At 42.6% G+C, this 15,945-nt stretch overlaps 1 protein-coding gene across 1 annotated transcript in view; it reads right to left on the bottom strand.

Annotated features, from left to right (window-relative positions):
- Positions 1-11,470, bottom strand: part of dntt (deoxynucleotidyltransferase, terminal) — a 65,808-nt gene extending 54,338 nt beyond the window's left edge. The window contains exons 1-3 of the mRNA XM_070916239.1: positions 11,277-11,470; positions 6,390-6,564; positions 3,607-3,717 (exon numbers count right to left, since the gene is read on the bottom strand). Coding sequence (XP_070772340.1) covers positions 3,607-3,717; positions 6,390-6,564; positions 11,277-11,470 — 480 coding nt within the window. The remainder of the gene's footprint in view (positions 1-3,606; positions 3,718-6,389; positions 6,565-11,276) is intronic.
- Positions 11,471-15,945: the final 4,475 nt, after the last annotated feature.

The following is a 15,945-nucleotide window of genomic DNA, read 5'->3' as shown; positions in this document are numbered from 1 at the left end:
TAACAAACAGGATACAACGTGTTCATCGGTGAGCGTTAGACTTAAGTGGATCACCTCCTGGCTCAAGCTCCGTAACTAATACACAGACATGAGGGTAGTATCAATCTTGTCATCTAGTTCTCGCCAAGAGAGCGAATAATTGTATTTACCAAAATGCTGCAAATGTGTTTGAAGTTACCGAAGTTACTACAGACGCCTGACGCCACTTCCTGTCTAGCCACAAATCTCTCATTGAGGGTTTCTTTCACTTATCTTTCTGGAAAATTGAAACTTTTGCATCCACTGCAGCACTTTTGTTGAAATCCTTTTTGCAAATTCATCTTTACAAAGTCAAACAACTAGCTAGGGAGCTCCTTTGTTAGTACTGGTTATATTACATGCATTGTCATGCTAAATCAAGAGAGCTTCATTTAACTGAAGAGATTTACTGTACATCTCCTACTTTGGGAAAAATCAATGTCCTTCTTGGTTGTCCCAGAGAGTTTAAGGTCCCCTGTTGTGGAAATTATGCAGATTTGTGTTCACTTATCTGCATTAGTGACATATAACCCCACCCTGGGATAAAGTACTCTAAAGTAGTAGACGCTTTAAAGCTACAGGAATCTTAATCTAAAATCAGGTTATTTTCAGTTTAAATGGCACAGGCTGTTGTTGCCAATAGTATAAAGATAGCCAAATAAATAATGAAAAAAACCTCAGGATGTCACTTGAAGACAAACTCATATGGTTGTGGTTGCTAGGTGACAGTGGCACTGGCTAGCCATGACACACAGCAGTGCATGTAGGGGAGGGCGGGTCGCAACCTAACACATTTTGGCTTTGGCTAAATAATCGAAAACATATTTGAGTTAGATTAATCATGTTTTTATACAAGCAACATACACATCTCTGCCACAAATGAACACTTGAAGTTTGTTTCTAGGACCTATAGTTCTTGTACAATTGCACTGAAATTATTACATTAATATTGAATTATTAACCTTTCATCGTAAATAGAATAATATATTTACAATGTACTAAAAAAGGACAGTATGTCATCCAAAAAAAGGTGCATGCAGGTGGTGGAAATTAACCTGTTAGCTTAGTTCATAGTGAAATAGGCTACTTTTACTCCCCTAATATTCGTTACTTAATATCTTCACAGACAATTCTGGGTGTTTACATTCCACTCCTCTTTTAGCGGACATTTAATCAATCCAGGCAAACTTGTAGCGAGCTATTCATGCTAACTCGGTTGTCCCTGCCCAGTGCCAGGCCCAACAGAGCCAGCTTCATGTTACTTTTGGCCATATACTGGACTACACTACTGTATGTTTGAACCAGATGAGGAGCAAAAGTCATTAAATGTTTATGATTCTATGACCACTGCCTTTAGACATGCTTCTCCTGCACCGCTCATCACCACAATGCCGTCAACTGACTCTAATTTGCTAATGAGAGAGAATGAACTTTTCAAGCACGTGTTATTGACAAAGTTAATGAAGGAGCCGCAGTAATCCATATATGGCCACTTTCCAACACTGTGACATACATGACTTGACAAGGACACCAACCAACTAACACCGGTATAATTGCAGTTTATGTGCGAATTCCAATTTTCAGTGTTCAATGTGAATTATAAAAATACTCCTCACTCTCAATAACTGAGAACCAGCAAATTTGCAAAAGTTTTTGTTTGAAAGAATAACTTTTTTGGATCATTTCAGTTATTTGCCTTACAAAGATCACCGAAATGGAGGAGATAATTATCTACCTTTCCATTTGCCACTGCATGTACACACAAAAAGACGTTCAAAGCACACACCAACACGGAGGCGTGCACAGAAACGCACATACCCACATACATAAATACAGACAGACACACACACTCACACAGATACACACATTTTAAAGTGCATCAGTCCCCTCAAAGTCTTCTTCATTAGACGTGTAGGGATTACATCATTACTGCGAAACAATCGAGCAGAAAGCAGGGCTGATTGAGGATAGCTTTACCATCGTGGATCAATAGCTTGCCCCTCATTAGCACTGCTACAGTACAGTAGATCATATCCTGTGTCTATTGGTTTGCTGTTCTCAGCAGTGACTTGGTTAACAGTCAAAGGACAAGGCAAAACATTTTTTGATTATTATTCTATCTTAAAGTAATTGCATTTTATCTGCATCAGTTGAGTGTTTTACCTGTGGCTTTCTGAAGACCACATCTAGAACAACCTTTCTCTCTAATCAGCGAGTCTTCTTTGATGTGGCTTTATGTGGGGATAATGAGTTAATCATGGGGATAGGGAAATTGTGGGATTGCTAATTATGGAGTTAATGCTGCGGAAAGAAACAGGGGATAAGAAATTGAACAGCAGCCCTCCCCAGGTGAGACGTGCGTGGGTGTGCACATCTGTACGTGTCTGTCCATGTGGACAACACACGCATGCAAGCACACGTGGGTGAATTTCAGTACACGTGTGTGCATCCATTGTGTACATTTACCGTCACTGGGAGGCAAAAAGTCATTATGGAACAGATGCCTCACAGGCCCCCGGTAAGCTACGCTTAATAGGTCTTACAGAAACTCATCAGCGGGTCTCCACACTCCCACACAAACACACACATAGGTTTGCCAGTCACTTCACACCGATATTGCACATCTCAGACCTCCGGTTTTATATTCTGTGCCAAATATGGCATCAAGACAGTGCCTCCGAGAAGGATCACAAACAGGATGCCAATGCTGATGTGTTTTTGCGTGTATTCTCTGCTTCTTCTTTCAGAAAGATGGTGAATGTTCCTTTAGGTAACAGCAGTATTATTAAACTTAAAAGTAATTACTGTTTTCATTACGAATTAATTTGCCAATCATCTCATTATTTTCTAGATTAACTGTTTAGTCTATAAAATGTCAGAAAACAGTGGAAAATGTCCATCATAATTTCCCAGGGCCCAAAGCAGCGTCTTCAAATAGCTTGTTTTTGTTTGTTTTTTTCAGTCCAAAACCCAAAGGTATTCTGTTTACAATGATCAAAAACTAGACAGGCAGAAAAGCCTCACATTTATGAAGCTGGAAGCAGCAACAGATAAATGCCCTTAAGGATTAATCAATTATCAAAAATGTTTAATTCATGGAGATCAGCTAATCTTTTCTGTACTACTAACGATTCTTATTTGCACAGTGGTTTATTGTTTGTTTGGTTAATACATCGACTGCATGTTGACACTGCCTTGTTCCTCTTTTCTGGCTGGTTTCTCTGCACCTGCAGCTACATCGCCATCATCTGAATGCGACCTCATTTCCCTTTTCTTCAACGCTCATCAACACCTAAGCCAATCAGCTACTTCCTCATTCTTTGGTGGAACCTGAGGGTCCCTTCCTCAGCCGTCCACCCCACCCCTCCCTCCCCACACTGGGGACAGATCCATCATTGCTTGTGAGGAGTGTCACGTCCGTCGCCCATCTTGGCGTAGCGCGCGGCGCCTCAGGGCGTGTCCGTGCCAGCCCCCGTGCCAGGGATCGTGGGCATGTCAGCTGTTGCACCTCCAACGTGCCGCAGCTGCAGATGCTGCTCATTTGCAGGTTAATGTATTTCAGGGAGTACTGAGATAACAGTTTCTTACTGTGAAAACCTTGTTGTTGTTTTCGGTGGTCGTCCGTCTCTGGCAGGCGTATTGAGAAACGGTGGCCGCAGGCGTGGGTGTGGAACCTTTTGGCGATGTGGGCAAGGTGTCCTGTGTACAAAAATAACCAGAGACTTGTGAAGACACATGTACATATACAGTCATATATCGCCTTAATCTCGGCGCTCTTGCAAATTGTTGACAGGCTGAATGTGTAAATGTGTGTAAGGCTATTCCTGACTAGCACAGAGCCAAGAGTTCAAATTGAATTACATAAAAATGTAGCCATTTGCCTTGGAGAAGTTATTTTTATGACTGTGTGTCTCCAGGGCAACAGGCTAATGACACTCATCTCACAGTCTGGTGGCATCCAAATCCATTACGCTACCTAACCCGTGGCATTACAAATCTGCTTGCAATCATCCAATTTGCCTCCTGTAAATTGCCTTTTCATTCTATGAAGAAATGGTTCCCCATTTGTAATATATGTGTCAAAAGGATTACCAATGTAATATTAATATTCTTGCAGACAATTAGACATCACAAAAGGGAACATTGTGTCCACAGAATTACCCATGGAATGGGTGGGAGAATGATATAAAGAGGGGAGGAAGAGGAGAAAGAGGAAGATGGAGAGATTGTCACCACGCAGTGTTGACTGGGACCGATGCTGCAGAAGGAACAGGGGTGTCTCTAAAAGATAATGAAAAGAGCTAGTACCTCTCACACTGCTGGGCTGAATCAATCAGTAAGGGATTCAAAAAATGTTCATCATTTATGCTCTGCCAGGAGCCTTTCCTGTTCTCAAAAAAAAAAAAAAACTGAATAACTTTGAATATATTTCACGGCACAATTTTTCTGCCAATCAAAAGTAAAACTGTCGTAGAAACTCCCTAACTGCGCTCCTTCTAAATACAACAGGGGATTCTCCATCGCTTCTCCACCTCAGCTGCAGTTTGTTTAATCCAATATGGGATTGCGGGTCCATGGAGGCAGAGGTTGGTTTTCCCCATCTGGGCTCGGTTATTATACAGGCCTATAACTCTGTGGAAGTCAAAGCTCCCAGACTGATCTCGAAGGCAGCGTATCCCCTCCTGGCCTTCTCTCCAGTGTCCTCTCCACCTTTGCTGTATGGCTTCGATGTAACTAAGCTAATGTGTGCAGTCTGCACGCCGCAGCCTCATTTCTCCACATGCCATCTGCCCAGATGAAAAGCTGTAGTAAGCGTTGCAGGACCTCGCCCACTCCTGCGCCCTCCTCTAAACCGTAGAGACACTCCAGGCCCGTTCCCGCCTCCATGTTTATGCCTGTCACGCAGGCGTAGAATTGCACTCAGGTGGGTTAATGAAATCCTCCTGGGCCGCTGAGCAGGGCAAAGGTCACTGAGGTTCAGCCTCTTAAGGGAGGCTGCCTGGCCCCGCGCCCACGCACCTACACACTAACCCACAAACATCCTCCTCAGACGCCCAGCCCGCCCGTCGCCGAACGGAAGAGTGAAGGCAGACACATGTTCAAGAGCCAGATGAATCCCGGCCAATCGCTTCCACTTTGGGCGCTTTCAGGCAGTGTATTCTTACATCCTACCACCTCTCCACTTAAGCAGGCTAAACAGCCCCTCTTGCAAGCTGGGAAGTAATGTGACATTACAAATACAAATATTACATTTCAATGGGTTTAATACTTAAAATTCCTCCCTGACTTGCTGTGGAATATTTATGATTGTAAAACACATTGCATTTCCAGAATATCAAGAAGAGCCGCAGGCAAATGTGCCCAAGAAGTAGCCTGTTTGGGGAATATTTTATCCCTACATGGTAGCTCCTTAAATGGATTTATGACTCACAAAAACAATCTACTGGAAGCGCCGCTCACATAAATGCCACCGCGCGTTTCCTCGGTTGCTTCAGAGAGGAATTGCATCACAAAACAATAAGAGTGGGCTTGTGGTTACCTGGGGAGATGGGTCAATAAATGTCAGCATGGCATCATTAGCCTTGTCACTTAATGATGCAGCCGGCTAGAAGCGCGCCACTGATGTGCCACGCTCACGTGGCCATGTGGAAACAAAGCTGGAACAAGACAAAGCTTTTTTCTTTTTTTTGGGGGGGGGGATGAAGGCACAAACGCAGCAAATGTCATCGCGACCATTAACGCCGTCACAGGCTGTTAGGAGAAAACACAGATAGAGCTTGGCAAATGTGGAGTTCAGGAGTTGAGTGTTTTTTTCCCTCTCCACTGCAGGAGGAACAGGAGACAACATATTTCTTTATTTTGGATCCATATGCTGCCAAGCCCTCATAGTGCCATCCACAAGGGGAAATACAGTATGTGTGTGTCCATGTGTGTGTTTCAGTTTGTGGGCCACTCCGAGCCCTGACGCCCAGCTGATGGGTTTATTTGACACTCCCACGCAATATGGGGGATGTTTCTGTTGCCATCAGCGAGGTGAAGCGTTGTAATATGAGCAGAGACAGAGGGAAGCTAGATGTGTCTTCTTTTTAAGAGCTCCCTGTCAGGGGGGGTGGCATTACAGATTTGCAGGGGGAGGAAGAAGCTCACTGCATACCTAGACGTAAAAGTAATTCCTTCACAATGTGCATTTCCTGCATGAAAGAGTATTCAATTATTGTGTATCCTCAAATTTTGCATGTGCATGCCTGTTTCATTTCTTTTGTGGTAACATGCTCAGTGGAAGGCTTCCTATCTGGTTCGTAGTGCCATCTAGTGCTTACCCTATACCTATCTATCTAGATATGTCTGTATGGTTTGGGACACGCACAGACCTGAATGTGGTGTCTGGTCTCCACAGCAACAGGTCTCCCCTCCCTCATGCTGTCAGTGAACCAGCTGATGTCCAACACGTGCATGTTGGGTAGACTCTTCGGGGCACACTCCGTTAGCCACTTCCACAGGGATGAAGCCTGGCTGTTCTCTGCCACCACGTGAGTGACCTCATCGCTGTAGAGGGAGAAGAAAGACGCTGTCGGCAGGCTCATAGCTCAGTTCATGGTTTTATTCCATTCTGTCAAAGCTCATGGATAGTGGTGAGCATTATTTAGCCGGACAGGAATCTATACAATGAAATTCTTGCACAGAGACACCCTCAATTTTAAAATAATAAGAAGCATTCAATGCAATATCAAATTAAAATGATAAAATATAAAGTATACCAACTTTAAAACTGTAACTGCTGATTTTTTTTTTGGGGGGGGGGTAGCAGGAAAAAGCTGTGACTACAACAATGACATGTTATCAGCATATCAAATATGTTGATATGGCGAAGCCCTTTCACATTCACATTTCCCATTAAAGCAGTCATGTGATCCATTGTTATAAAAAATACTGATTATAGGTGCTTTAACACCTGAAAACCTGGTTTCAATAATTCAATAATAAGGAACAATTAACATTAAAGGTTTGATTAAAAACGACTTTATGTGTTATTCCAACTCGTAAGATACGGCAGCTTGGTCAGTAGCCCTAGCTTTAAACTATGACTATGTGACTGGGTTAGCAATAATAAATATGCAACATCCGGTTACACGATACAGAAATCTCTCATGTGAAAGAAACAAAATTGCTCTAACTTAACAGTGTGTTCATGTACGACCAAACCGCTCATGGTAAGAGGCTGATTGAGAAAATATGTGTTTGGGGCCTTTAAGCAATTAAATGTCTCTCAATGCAAAAAAAAGATAAGCAGACAGGATTGTTGATACTGTGTTTATGCCTTCGTAGGATTCCCAGGATACCGTGGGTTGTTTGATGGAAAGATTCCCTCCACTGCTTGATTCAACAAAAAGAACGTTCCTGTCTTGGTCTCAGCTGCCTTTGGAGAGCGAGTAGAGGCTCAAGTGAGGCTTTTGAAATGCAGCTCAGATCTCAGCATCATGGTCTGTTTGGGGACCAAAGCTGGGTGAACAACAATCAGCACAGACCGTCAGTGCCTCCCTCCACTGCTTGATAGCTGAACTCATTCAACCAGTGCCTCCTACAGCTCCGCCGAGACTTTCTCACCAGACTTTTTATCACGGCCTCCTCCCCTTTGCTTCCTGCCACGGAGCCTAACTACCATACCCAATCAGGGCGCCCAGCCGTGCATAATTACCCTCAGCACACTCCTCCTCTTCCTCTCTCCTGGCTTGGGTAAATCAGTGGAAAGACTCCTTAAGAGATGTCCCAGCAGAGCTCCGGCCGAGGCCTAATTGGCCAAATCACTGGCGAAACTAATCCTCTATCTGCCCGGCATACCAGCCTGGCCACCGATGGTCCATGTTGGAAGCACAAAATCCTTCCCAGCACAAAGACATGGACAAAAGACACACTTGAGGCATCTAAGAGACACAGCTATTATTTCCAAAAGCTTAAATTTACTTGCCGTGAACAGTTGTCTAACCACAGTAATAGAGATTTGGCTCTTGGGTTGATTTCCCTCGAAAATCCCAAGGAGTTAAGTTGCTGTATTGAAACAAGATTGAAGATCATAGAGAGAAAAAAAAAAAGCACTCTCCCCTCGTGCCATTTTTACCTAGATACAATCCAGCCCCTGAATTTGGATCCTTATCTTCTGCGTGGGTTAACCCAGAATGTAAAACGGCAGATTGACATGCAAATGAGCGAGTATGCAAGCCCAGCACCAGATTGTACATCCCAGAATCAGTGGGACTCGGACTGAGCCCAGACACAAGGACAGGCTAAAGTCAATGGGCTTTGATATGGAGAACTCTCTCGAGGTTGTCTCTCTGCCTCCGGTCATGTCAGCAGCTACCCTCCTATTCCTTCCAGTGAAAGGCAACAGGCAGATCACAGACGGAGTGTGTCCACCACAGATTTTTACACCATGTCTTCGTCTGCTTGCCTTTTACCGCTGCTCCCATGAGACATCTTCACTGAGACACACGTGATCATTGTAAGTAGTAAATGAATCATAATAAACAAACATCTAAATGAAATGACATTGAATTATTATTAAACTCACTCAAGAGGAGCTGCTTCCAAGCTTAATCAAGCAAGATGTCACATCACAGATAAAAACATGAGGAAGCCTCGCTTAACCCTTCCCCTCTGGCTGGATTACTGGCTACAGTAGTAACCTCAAATTACTTCTGAGACTTTTTTGTGGGGTTACACATTACATTACAGAAGCGCCCAGTTCACAGCTAGCACATCCACCATGTAGTATGTACATATAAGTTAAGCAGCTAAACAAGGTTATGATACAGTGAAATAATCTCACATTTTCCTTATCATACAGCTCTTTTTCTTTATTTCTCCTACATGGATCATCAGCTGGTGAGGATGCTAACCTTTTGCCTGAGAGGAGCAGCATTAGCCTCAGTTTTTTAGAACAATGTCCCGTATGTAGCCTCAAGGGCACATTGAAGGAGCCCTCACAGAGAAAACAAGTCAGCTGAAAGCATTCAAAAGTTAGCTGGAGACTGCATTTTATTGAGCCCGCCAGCTCCAGCTGATAAAAGAGACGGTTATCACATTTTCTATAAAGATATTGTTATGAAATAGAAGAAGCACTAAAATCCACAATGAACATGTGTAGTCATATTTTTTGGTATGGATTCGGAGACACTGGGACAAAAAAATATATATTTATGTAAAGTAAAATGACATATTATACAATATGAGCAACACTAGTAGTAGTGCTTCATGAGACCAATTTAGTGTAATTCATCAATCATAATGTTCACTAATATGGGAAAATCAGCATGAAGGTATTGTGTCATTAAAACAGTGATGTACTGTTGGTCCCCCTAAATCAACCCCCCAGCGTTTAAGAGCTGGGGGGTGAGCTAACCGTCCTCCTCCTGCCAACACAGGGTGAAAGAGGAGGCCGCTGGATCCGGAGTGAACGTCTGTCGAGTATTCAACTTCAGCGCGGCCATTCGTGAAAGAGCATTTATTGCAGCTCATCAATCAGCCAGGACAAACATGTCGATATTTGGATCCATGTTCATGTGCATCAGACTTGAAATTAGGACAAGGGGATGTGTGTGTGTGTGTGTGTGTGTGTGTGTGTGTGTGTGTACGAGCACACTCCTTTATGCACAGAGGAATGCACACAGTGTGTCTGGCCATATGCTCAAGGCAGTGTGTCTCTAACTTGTGGAAGACTAGATATGGGAGGTGTTGCTATCAAACTGCAGCTGATATCAGTTTTGTCGGCTTGCAGAATTAATGTCAGTTTGAGGCAGGCACGCTCTACTTCCTGTCGTTGGTTTCAAACAATTGTATCAAGCCAAGTGTAACCGTAGAAGCGCTCAAGCTGTGTTTCTGGGAATGCTGCCACGGCCAAGCTGGCGCGCGGCTGGCATCCACACTTAGACGCGCATTTAAACACACACACACACACACACACATGTTTGTTATACTATACTCGAGAGGACCCCTTATTGACCTAAATCACTAACTTTTTTTTTTTTTTACCTTAAGGGAGCTTAAATTTGGAAGAACTGCCCTTACTGTAAATTCTTAAGTCGAATTGATTCTTGCAAAGATAGAAGCAGAGAAACACACACACACACACACACACACACACACACACACACACACACACACACACACATGCTCACAAGAGGATTTGCCCAGCCCCCCAAAAACAAAGTTGACTTTTAAAAAATGGGAGGTGGCATCAACATTATCACTATCCTCAAAGGAACCTGACTCTGAAGCGTTGCAGGTGTCAAGCAGAGGACTTCTGCTGTGTTCACAGTTTGGGATTTAAAAGACACTTTCAATTAGAGACAGAAAAAAAAGGCATGCTGCTTCCATAATTACCGCACAATAGATGATTCATCATCGCACGGAACAAGCTCACAAGCTCACATCTCTCCTTAAGTGCAACTTAACAAAAAAACTTTTGCCAAACTCATTAAAAAGTTTGTGTTTGCTCTGCTACCTTTCTTCCAATGTTTTTAGTTTTCTCGCTGCCAACGAGATGTGGCCGGGTTAGCCAATTTCTTCCCCTTCCTAAATGTATTCATGTAGGGGCTGTGAGTTATGGCTCGGGGAGAAATCCACTAAGGTGTAGCAGAGATGGGATGGATGCCCTACACTTTTCTAATTAAGAATTGATGAGACAATAGTGGCTCCCTAATTAGCTAATTGGACCATAACTTCTTAAAAAAGGCATATGTTTTTAAGAAAATACCGCAAAGAAACACTGAATAGCTCACTGGAGAACTGCTCTTTTCAATAATGTCCTGACCTCTTTTTCTGTTTAACAGCCTGATCTGCCTTTTCTGTAAACACCTGGGGTGTATGTTCAAATTAAAAAAAAAAAAGCGATGATTGTCTCGCACAGACAATCATTACATGATCTACATCATTTTAGCTGCTTTTACAAACTATAAATGGATGTTTATTTAAGCATGAATATAAGTTTTCATTTTGCCTTTATTTGCCTGGCTGCTCGACAGTACAGTCATGCTCAAACAGGCCTTTCATTAGTATTGTGACCATCCATTTCACCAGAGTTACAATAACGGCCTTGAAAGCCAAGGTCAAACCATCCTGGCTGGTACCTAAGCAAAATCAAACACTAGAGAATACTGTAAGTCCTACATTAGAGTGTTCTCTTGAGCTTCGCATTCAGAAAAGCTTTTAGGCACCGAGCCCTGCAACGTCAGTGAACAATAAAATGGCAAGCTTTTTCCAACCTGAGGACGTCTTCCACAATAAAGCCCTTTGACCTGGCCAGCTGGGTCAGAAAGCTTCTCCTGCTGCGGCCCATTTTCCTCTCCACCAGGTACAGTCTGACGTCCTCAAACTTCACCCCTTCACGCCCGGGAGCACCGGCATCCGCTGGTCTCGACCTTTTCCTCACGCGAGGCACAATAGGTGCGTGGAACATCTCCTTTGAGGCGAGCTGTCCAAAGTATTTCTGCACCTCTTGGAATTCCTGCTTATTTGAGCTTTTTTGTTGTTGTCATGGGCCACTTCCATCCAGGAAAAAACACCCACCTTGGTAATGCCACAGTTGTTTATTTCACAGTTGTAGCTGTCTTTCTTTGTATTTGCCTGACAGCGGGACAGTGTTAGTGTCAGTTACAGCGGGGTTGGTGAGAGTTGGCAGACAGGAAAAAGCCTCTGGCAACAGGTGTTGAGGATTTGGTGTTTACCAAAAAAACACCTGCCAAGATCGAATGATTGAGGATGGGAGATAAAAACACCCTGTTGGCATGGCATTATTCACTTCCAGTTAAAGTTGTTCTGTAAATACATGTTTGGAGGTAGTAAACACCACCTGAGCCAGTTGCTTCTTAAAAAGCTGCTCAAAAGTTTTCATGCTGTCGTAATTCCACTCTCTTGACTGGAGTAAGGCCTCACTCCCGGGAGATGCCTGAATTCTGGTCACCTGGCAAAACCCCTCACAGCTGTCCTGCCATGTCCGGTTCGTCTCGCCACTCACCGTCTCATTATGTCCAGACCGAGCCTGCGCCATCTGCTCCACCACTTTAATTAGCTTACTGCCTAAAATGAAAGCCTTTGTGGGCATTTCCCCTGAGATCCCACAAGCCCATACACGGCCTTTGCACACACAGAGATACTGTATATGCAAGCCATTGATGATTAGGAACATTTATCTGGGGAGAAGAAGTGCAATATGCAGTGGTCAGGAACGCAAACTGAAAATGGATTGAATCTGTTTAACTCATCTATTCCTTCCAAACAGGTAATTGCAACATGAGCGGTTGCCTCGTTTTGTTTTGATTTCTCTGCTACAGCGGTCAACAATGTGAAAGAAAAGGTTTAAATGTCACTTTGCTGTAATTATCTATGATAATGCATCCGCTTCAGTAGACCAAATAGGAATGATTTGTTGATTTAGGCGAAAGAAAAAAAGAAATCATTACAGGCCTTGATTCTACATCTAATTACCAAGGCCTCTGTTAATTTCTTCACTTTAATAAGCACACCTTGCCTCTGTCAGCGAGACAGAATTTATTACACTGCTCTCATTAGCGCGGAGTTCCGAGGGTTAACGGGTGTCACAGGGCAGACGTGACTAATTGTTTGACTATTTATCCCCCCAATCACTCAGCTGTATATGAGGTTGCTGGCCCCCATCCAAACTGAGACCAATGAAATTCCAGCATCGCTGAGACAAATGGTTCTTACACTGCCAGCAGCAATCACTGCAAGAGCAATGAACCCAATTTGTCATCGAACTTTCCCCAGTAGCTCTTTGGATGCATGATAGAAATTGTCCGATAATTGTTTACACTCAACGTTACGTTGTCGGTTTGGTTTAGAGAGGGCAATGTGACAGTAAGTGAGATTATGAGCCAACCTCAACCAAACGAGGTTCAAACCCACAGGTAACCCATTTTACTCCCAGAATCGAAATATGTCAGGTTGAATTTTGGGGAAATGTGTATAAAACAATGCTAAAGACATCCAGTGATGGAAATTAGTGCATAATAATAAATGCATTCACTCAAGTAGTGCAGTGTAATCATAATTTTCACTAATCAGCATGAAGGTATTAAAACAAATGTCAGTTTAATAGGCTGTTCACTCTCCTTTTAGCTCTGTTTTTGCTCACCACCAACCCCTGAGAGAAATGTCTGCTTCTTCTAGATGCTAAATGCTCCATCTAACTCACTGGCTAGTTGCTAACTTTGTGTGCTGCTGCTGGAAGTGAGGTTGATTGACACAAAATCCTGAAATAATTACCTAAAAGACACTAAAATGCTCGGGACGGGAGCTGCAGAGTCTGCTAGTTCTCTGAGGGTTTGTCACTACAGACACACCCCTTTCACATTACATTTCACATTAAAGTCATTGTTAATGTGAATATTGATGAGGGCAGACTTAAAGCTACTCAAGAGAAAACAAACTGGATGATCAGGGGTTAAAAGTGTCTTCCTCGTCCATCAAGATAGATAGATAGAATTTTAATGATGAAACACTGATATAAATTCAAAACCTCAATGCTTGCAGCAGACAGCATTGTTTTGACAGCACTGTTTTTTTGAGTCGGTTCCCATATGGTGTCAAAACGTGCCAGGTCCAGTAGGCCTTCTGCATTAAATATTGTGGAATCAATACACAACAGAGCATCAAAAAGGGGGGAAAAAACACACAGCCTGAAGGTACATCTTATTATCCAGTTTTCTTGCTGAAGCATTGCTGTTTTGTATCATCAATATTTCAGGTTGAGAATGCTTCCTAACAAAGTAAAAGGCGGCACTGAAGAAATACCCTGCTAACAAAACAAAGTGACATAAAAAGAAGTAATGGTTTCCTTTTATTTTATTGGATGTACTTCTTCATTGATTTGCATGTGTTAAGGAAGTGTGTGGCGGTGTTTTAAAGTTGTATTCATTATCTAGGGAGTTTTCAATTTGCTGTTGGGTAATGAGAGGATCAACAATTGCACACTATTACTGAAAATAATTGGAAAATAGTAATTGCAATCTTCCATCCAGAAAAGGGACGATTCTGTAGTTTGAGATAAAACTTTTTTTTTTTACGCACACACACGCTGTTTCAGACCACAAAGGCTGCTATTCATCATAATCATCCTCAGTTTCTGCCTTAACAGAATTTCGACATTTTGGTAAATACTTGACTTGATCAGCTCACTAATTTGAGGCCACAGCACCTAGTAGCTGATGTTAAAAGAAGAGTTTTACAGTTCCAACATGTAACTCCTTGTAAAGCCTTTGTTTTAAGATTCCTGTTTGTGTACGTATGAAAGAAACAACAGCAGCCTGTTTGTTGGTGAGTTTTGGAGGTGCTGGTAGGCATATTTTTGAACTTTAGAGACAGCCAGGCTGTGCTAAGCTAACTGCCTCATCGTGAGCTCGTGAATGAGAGTAAGCTCATTCAATTCTCGGATAAAATGAATATTTTTGCAGTCATGGAATAGTTTGATATTTTGGGAGATGTCTTTATTTGCTTTCTTGTCAACAGTTAGATAAAAAAATACCGATGCCACTCTCATGTCTGTACAGTATTTTAGCTTAGCTTAGCACAACGACTGGAAACAGGGGGAAACAGCTTGTCAAGCTCTGTCCAACGCTAACAAAATCCACCTGCCACCATTTTAAAAGCTCACTAATGAACACATTGTACCTCGCCTGTTGAATCCACACTAAAACCAAAGTGTAAAAACAACATATTGTCTTGTTATTTTTGGACAGAGCCGGGCTAGCTGTTTCCCCCGTGCTTCCAGTCTTTATGCTAAGCCTAGCACCAAATGGCAGACAAACAAAGTTAGCGGCTAGCTGGTGAACGTAGCGCAGTGTTTAGCTGTTAAAGAACCACTAAAGAGACATTTTTCTCAAGAGTTGAAAACAGACCTAAAAGGAGAGTGAATAAAAAGAATGACTTACATTTGCCAGGTGGCCCGAACTCCAAATATGACTCCAAATAAATGCTAATGTTGCTCCATGTCTGTTGGACGTGAAAAAAGGCAACTGTTTGCTCGTGAGTTCGCTATGTCAACATAGGTATATGTCAGTGTGGTGTTCATAGCTTGCTCCCAAGAGGCCAAAAAGCTCCAAGAGCTATAACAGAGATGCTCTGGTATTGAATGGAGCGTTATAGTGCAGATTTAAAGCCACTTAAGGGAAAACAAACTGGATGATAAAATAACATTTCTCAAATTTGACGCTTTGTTATCTCCAACACTACATGGCTCAGTCTGATGAAACAGAAAAACATCTATTTAATTTTAAAGTCTTGTATCATGTTGGCAGATCTCCTGACTGATCACAGTCATATTTCTTGCATCAGAGACGCTAGTCAACAAAAAAACACCCCATTTCCTGCCTTAATGAAAAGTTGAATGAGCACACTCTCTACACATGACTTAGATTAAATATGATTAAATATAGTGCAGCTGTTATTTCTACTTCGGCAATCTTTCCACCTACTGTATTTGAGTCTGGATAGTTTTGCAACTTGACATGAAAAGAAATGTACAATAAATTACACGATCTGCCTGACTGTATAATGAAGCGTGGCCGAGCAGGAACGTGGAACTCAAGTCACACTCTATTATGACACTTTTGTTTCTTAAGGCTTTTACATATAAGGACTTTGAGGAAGTCCCTGCTTCCTTTTTTGGATGCCTCAATGCAATCTTGGGGACAAGTTTAGATTTTTTTTGAAAATACCATGAATTGCCACATTACTTATGTATGAAGGGGGCCAAGACAGAGAATATGTGTTGGTTTTAATGAGGTGACCTCCCTGTGTGTGCTTCTCCCTGTTGAAGCTGGCTGGTGTGTTGGTGCTGCGGTGCGTGACGGGTCAGTCTATTACTGTACTTCCAAAAGCACGCTCCTGCTCAGAGGTTCCCCGCTGAGAGAAAAA

The sequence above is a fragment of the Enoplosus armatus genome, chromosome 12, assembly GCF_043641665.1.
Source record: "Enoplosus armatus isolate fEnoArm2 chromosome 12, fEnoArm2.hap1, whole genome shotgun sequence".
Taxonomy (NCBI): Eukaryota; Metazoa; Chordata; class Actinopteri; order Centrarchiformes; family Enoplosidae; genus Enoplosus; species Enoplosus armatus.
The sequence above is the reverse complement of the archived record's forward strand: the minus strand, read 5'-3'. Positions and strand labels throughout refer to the sequence as shown.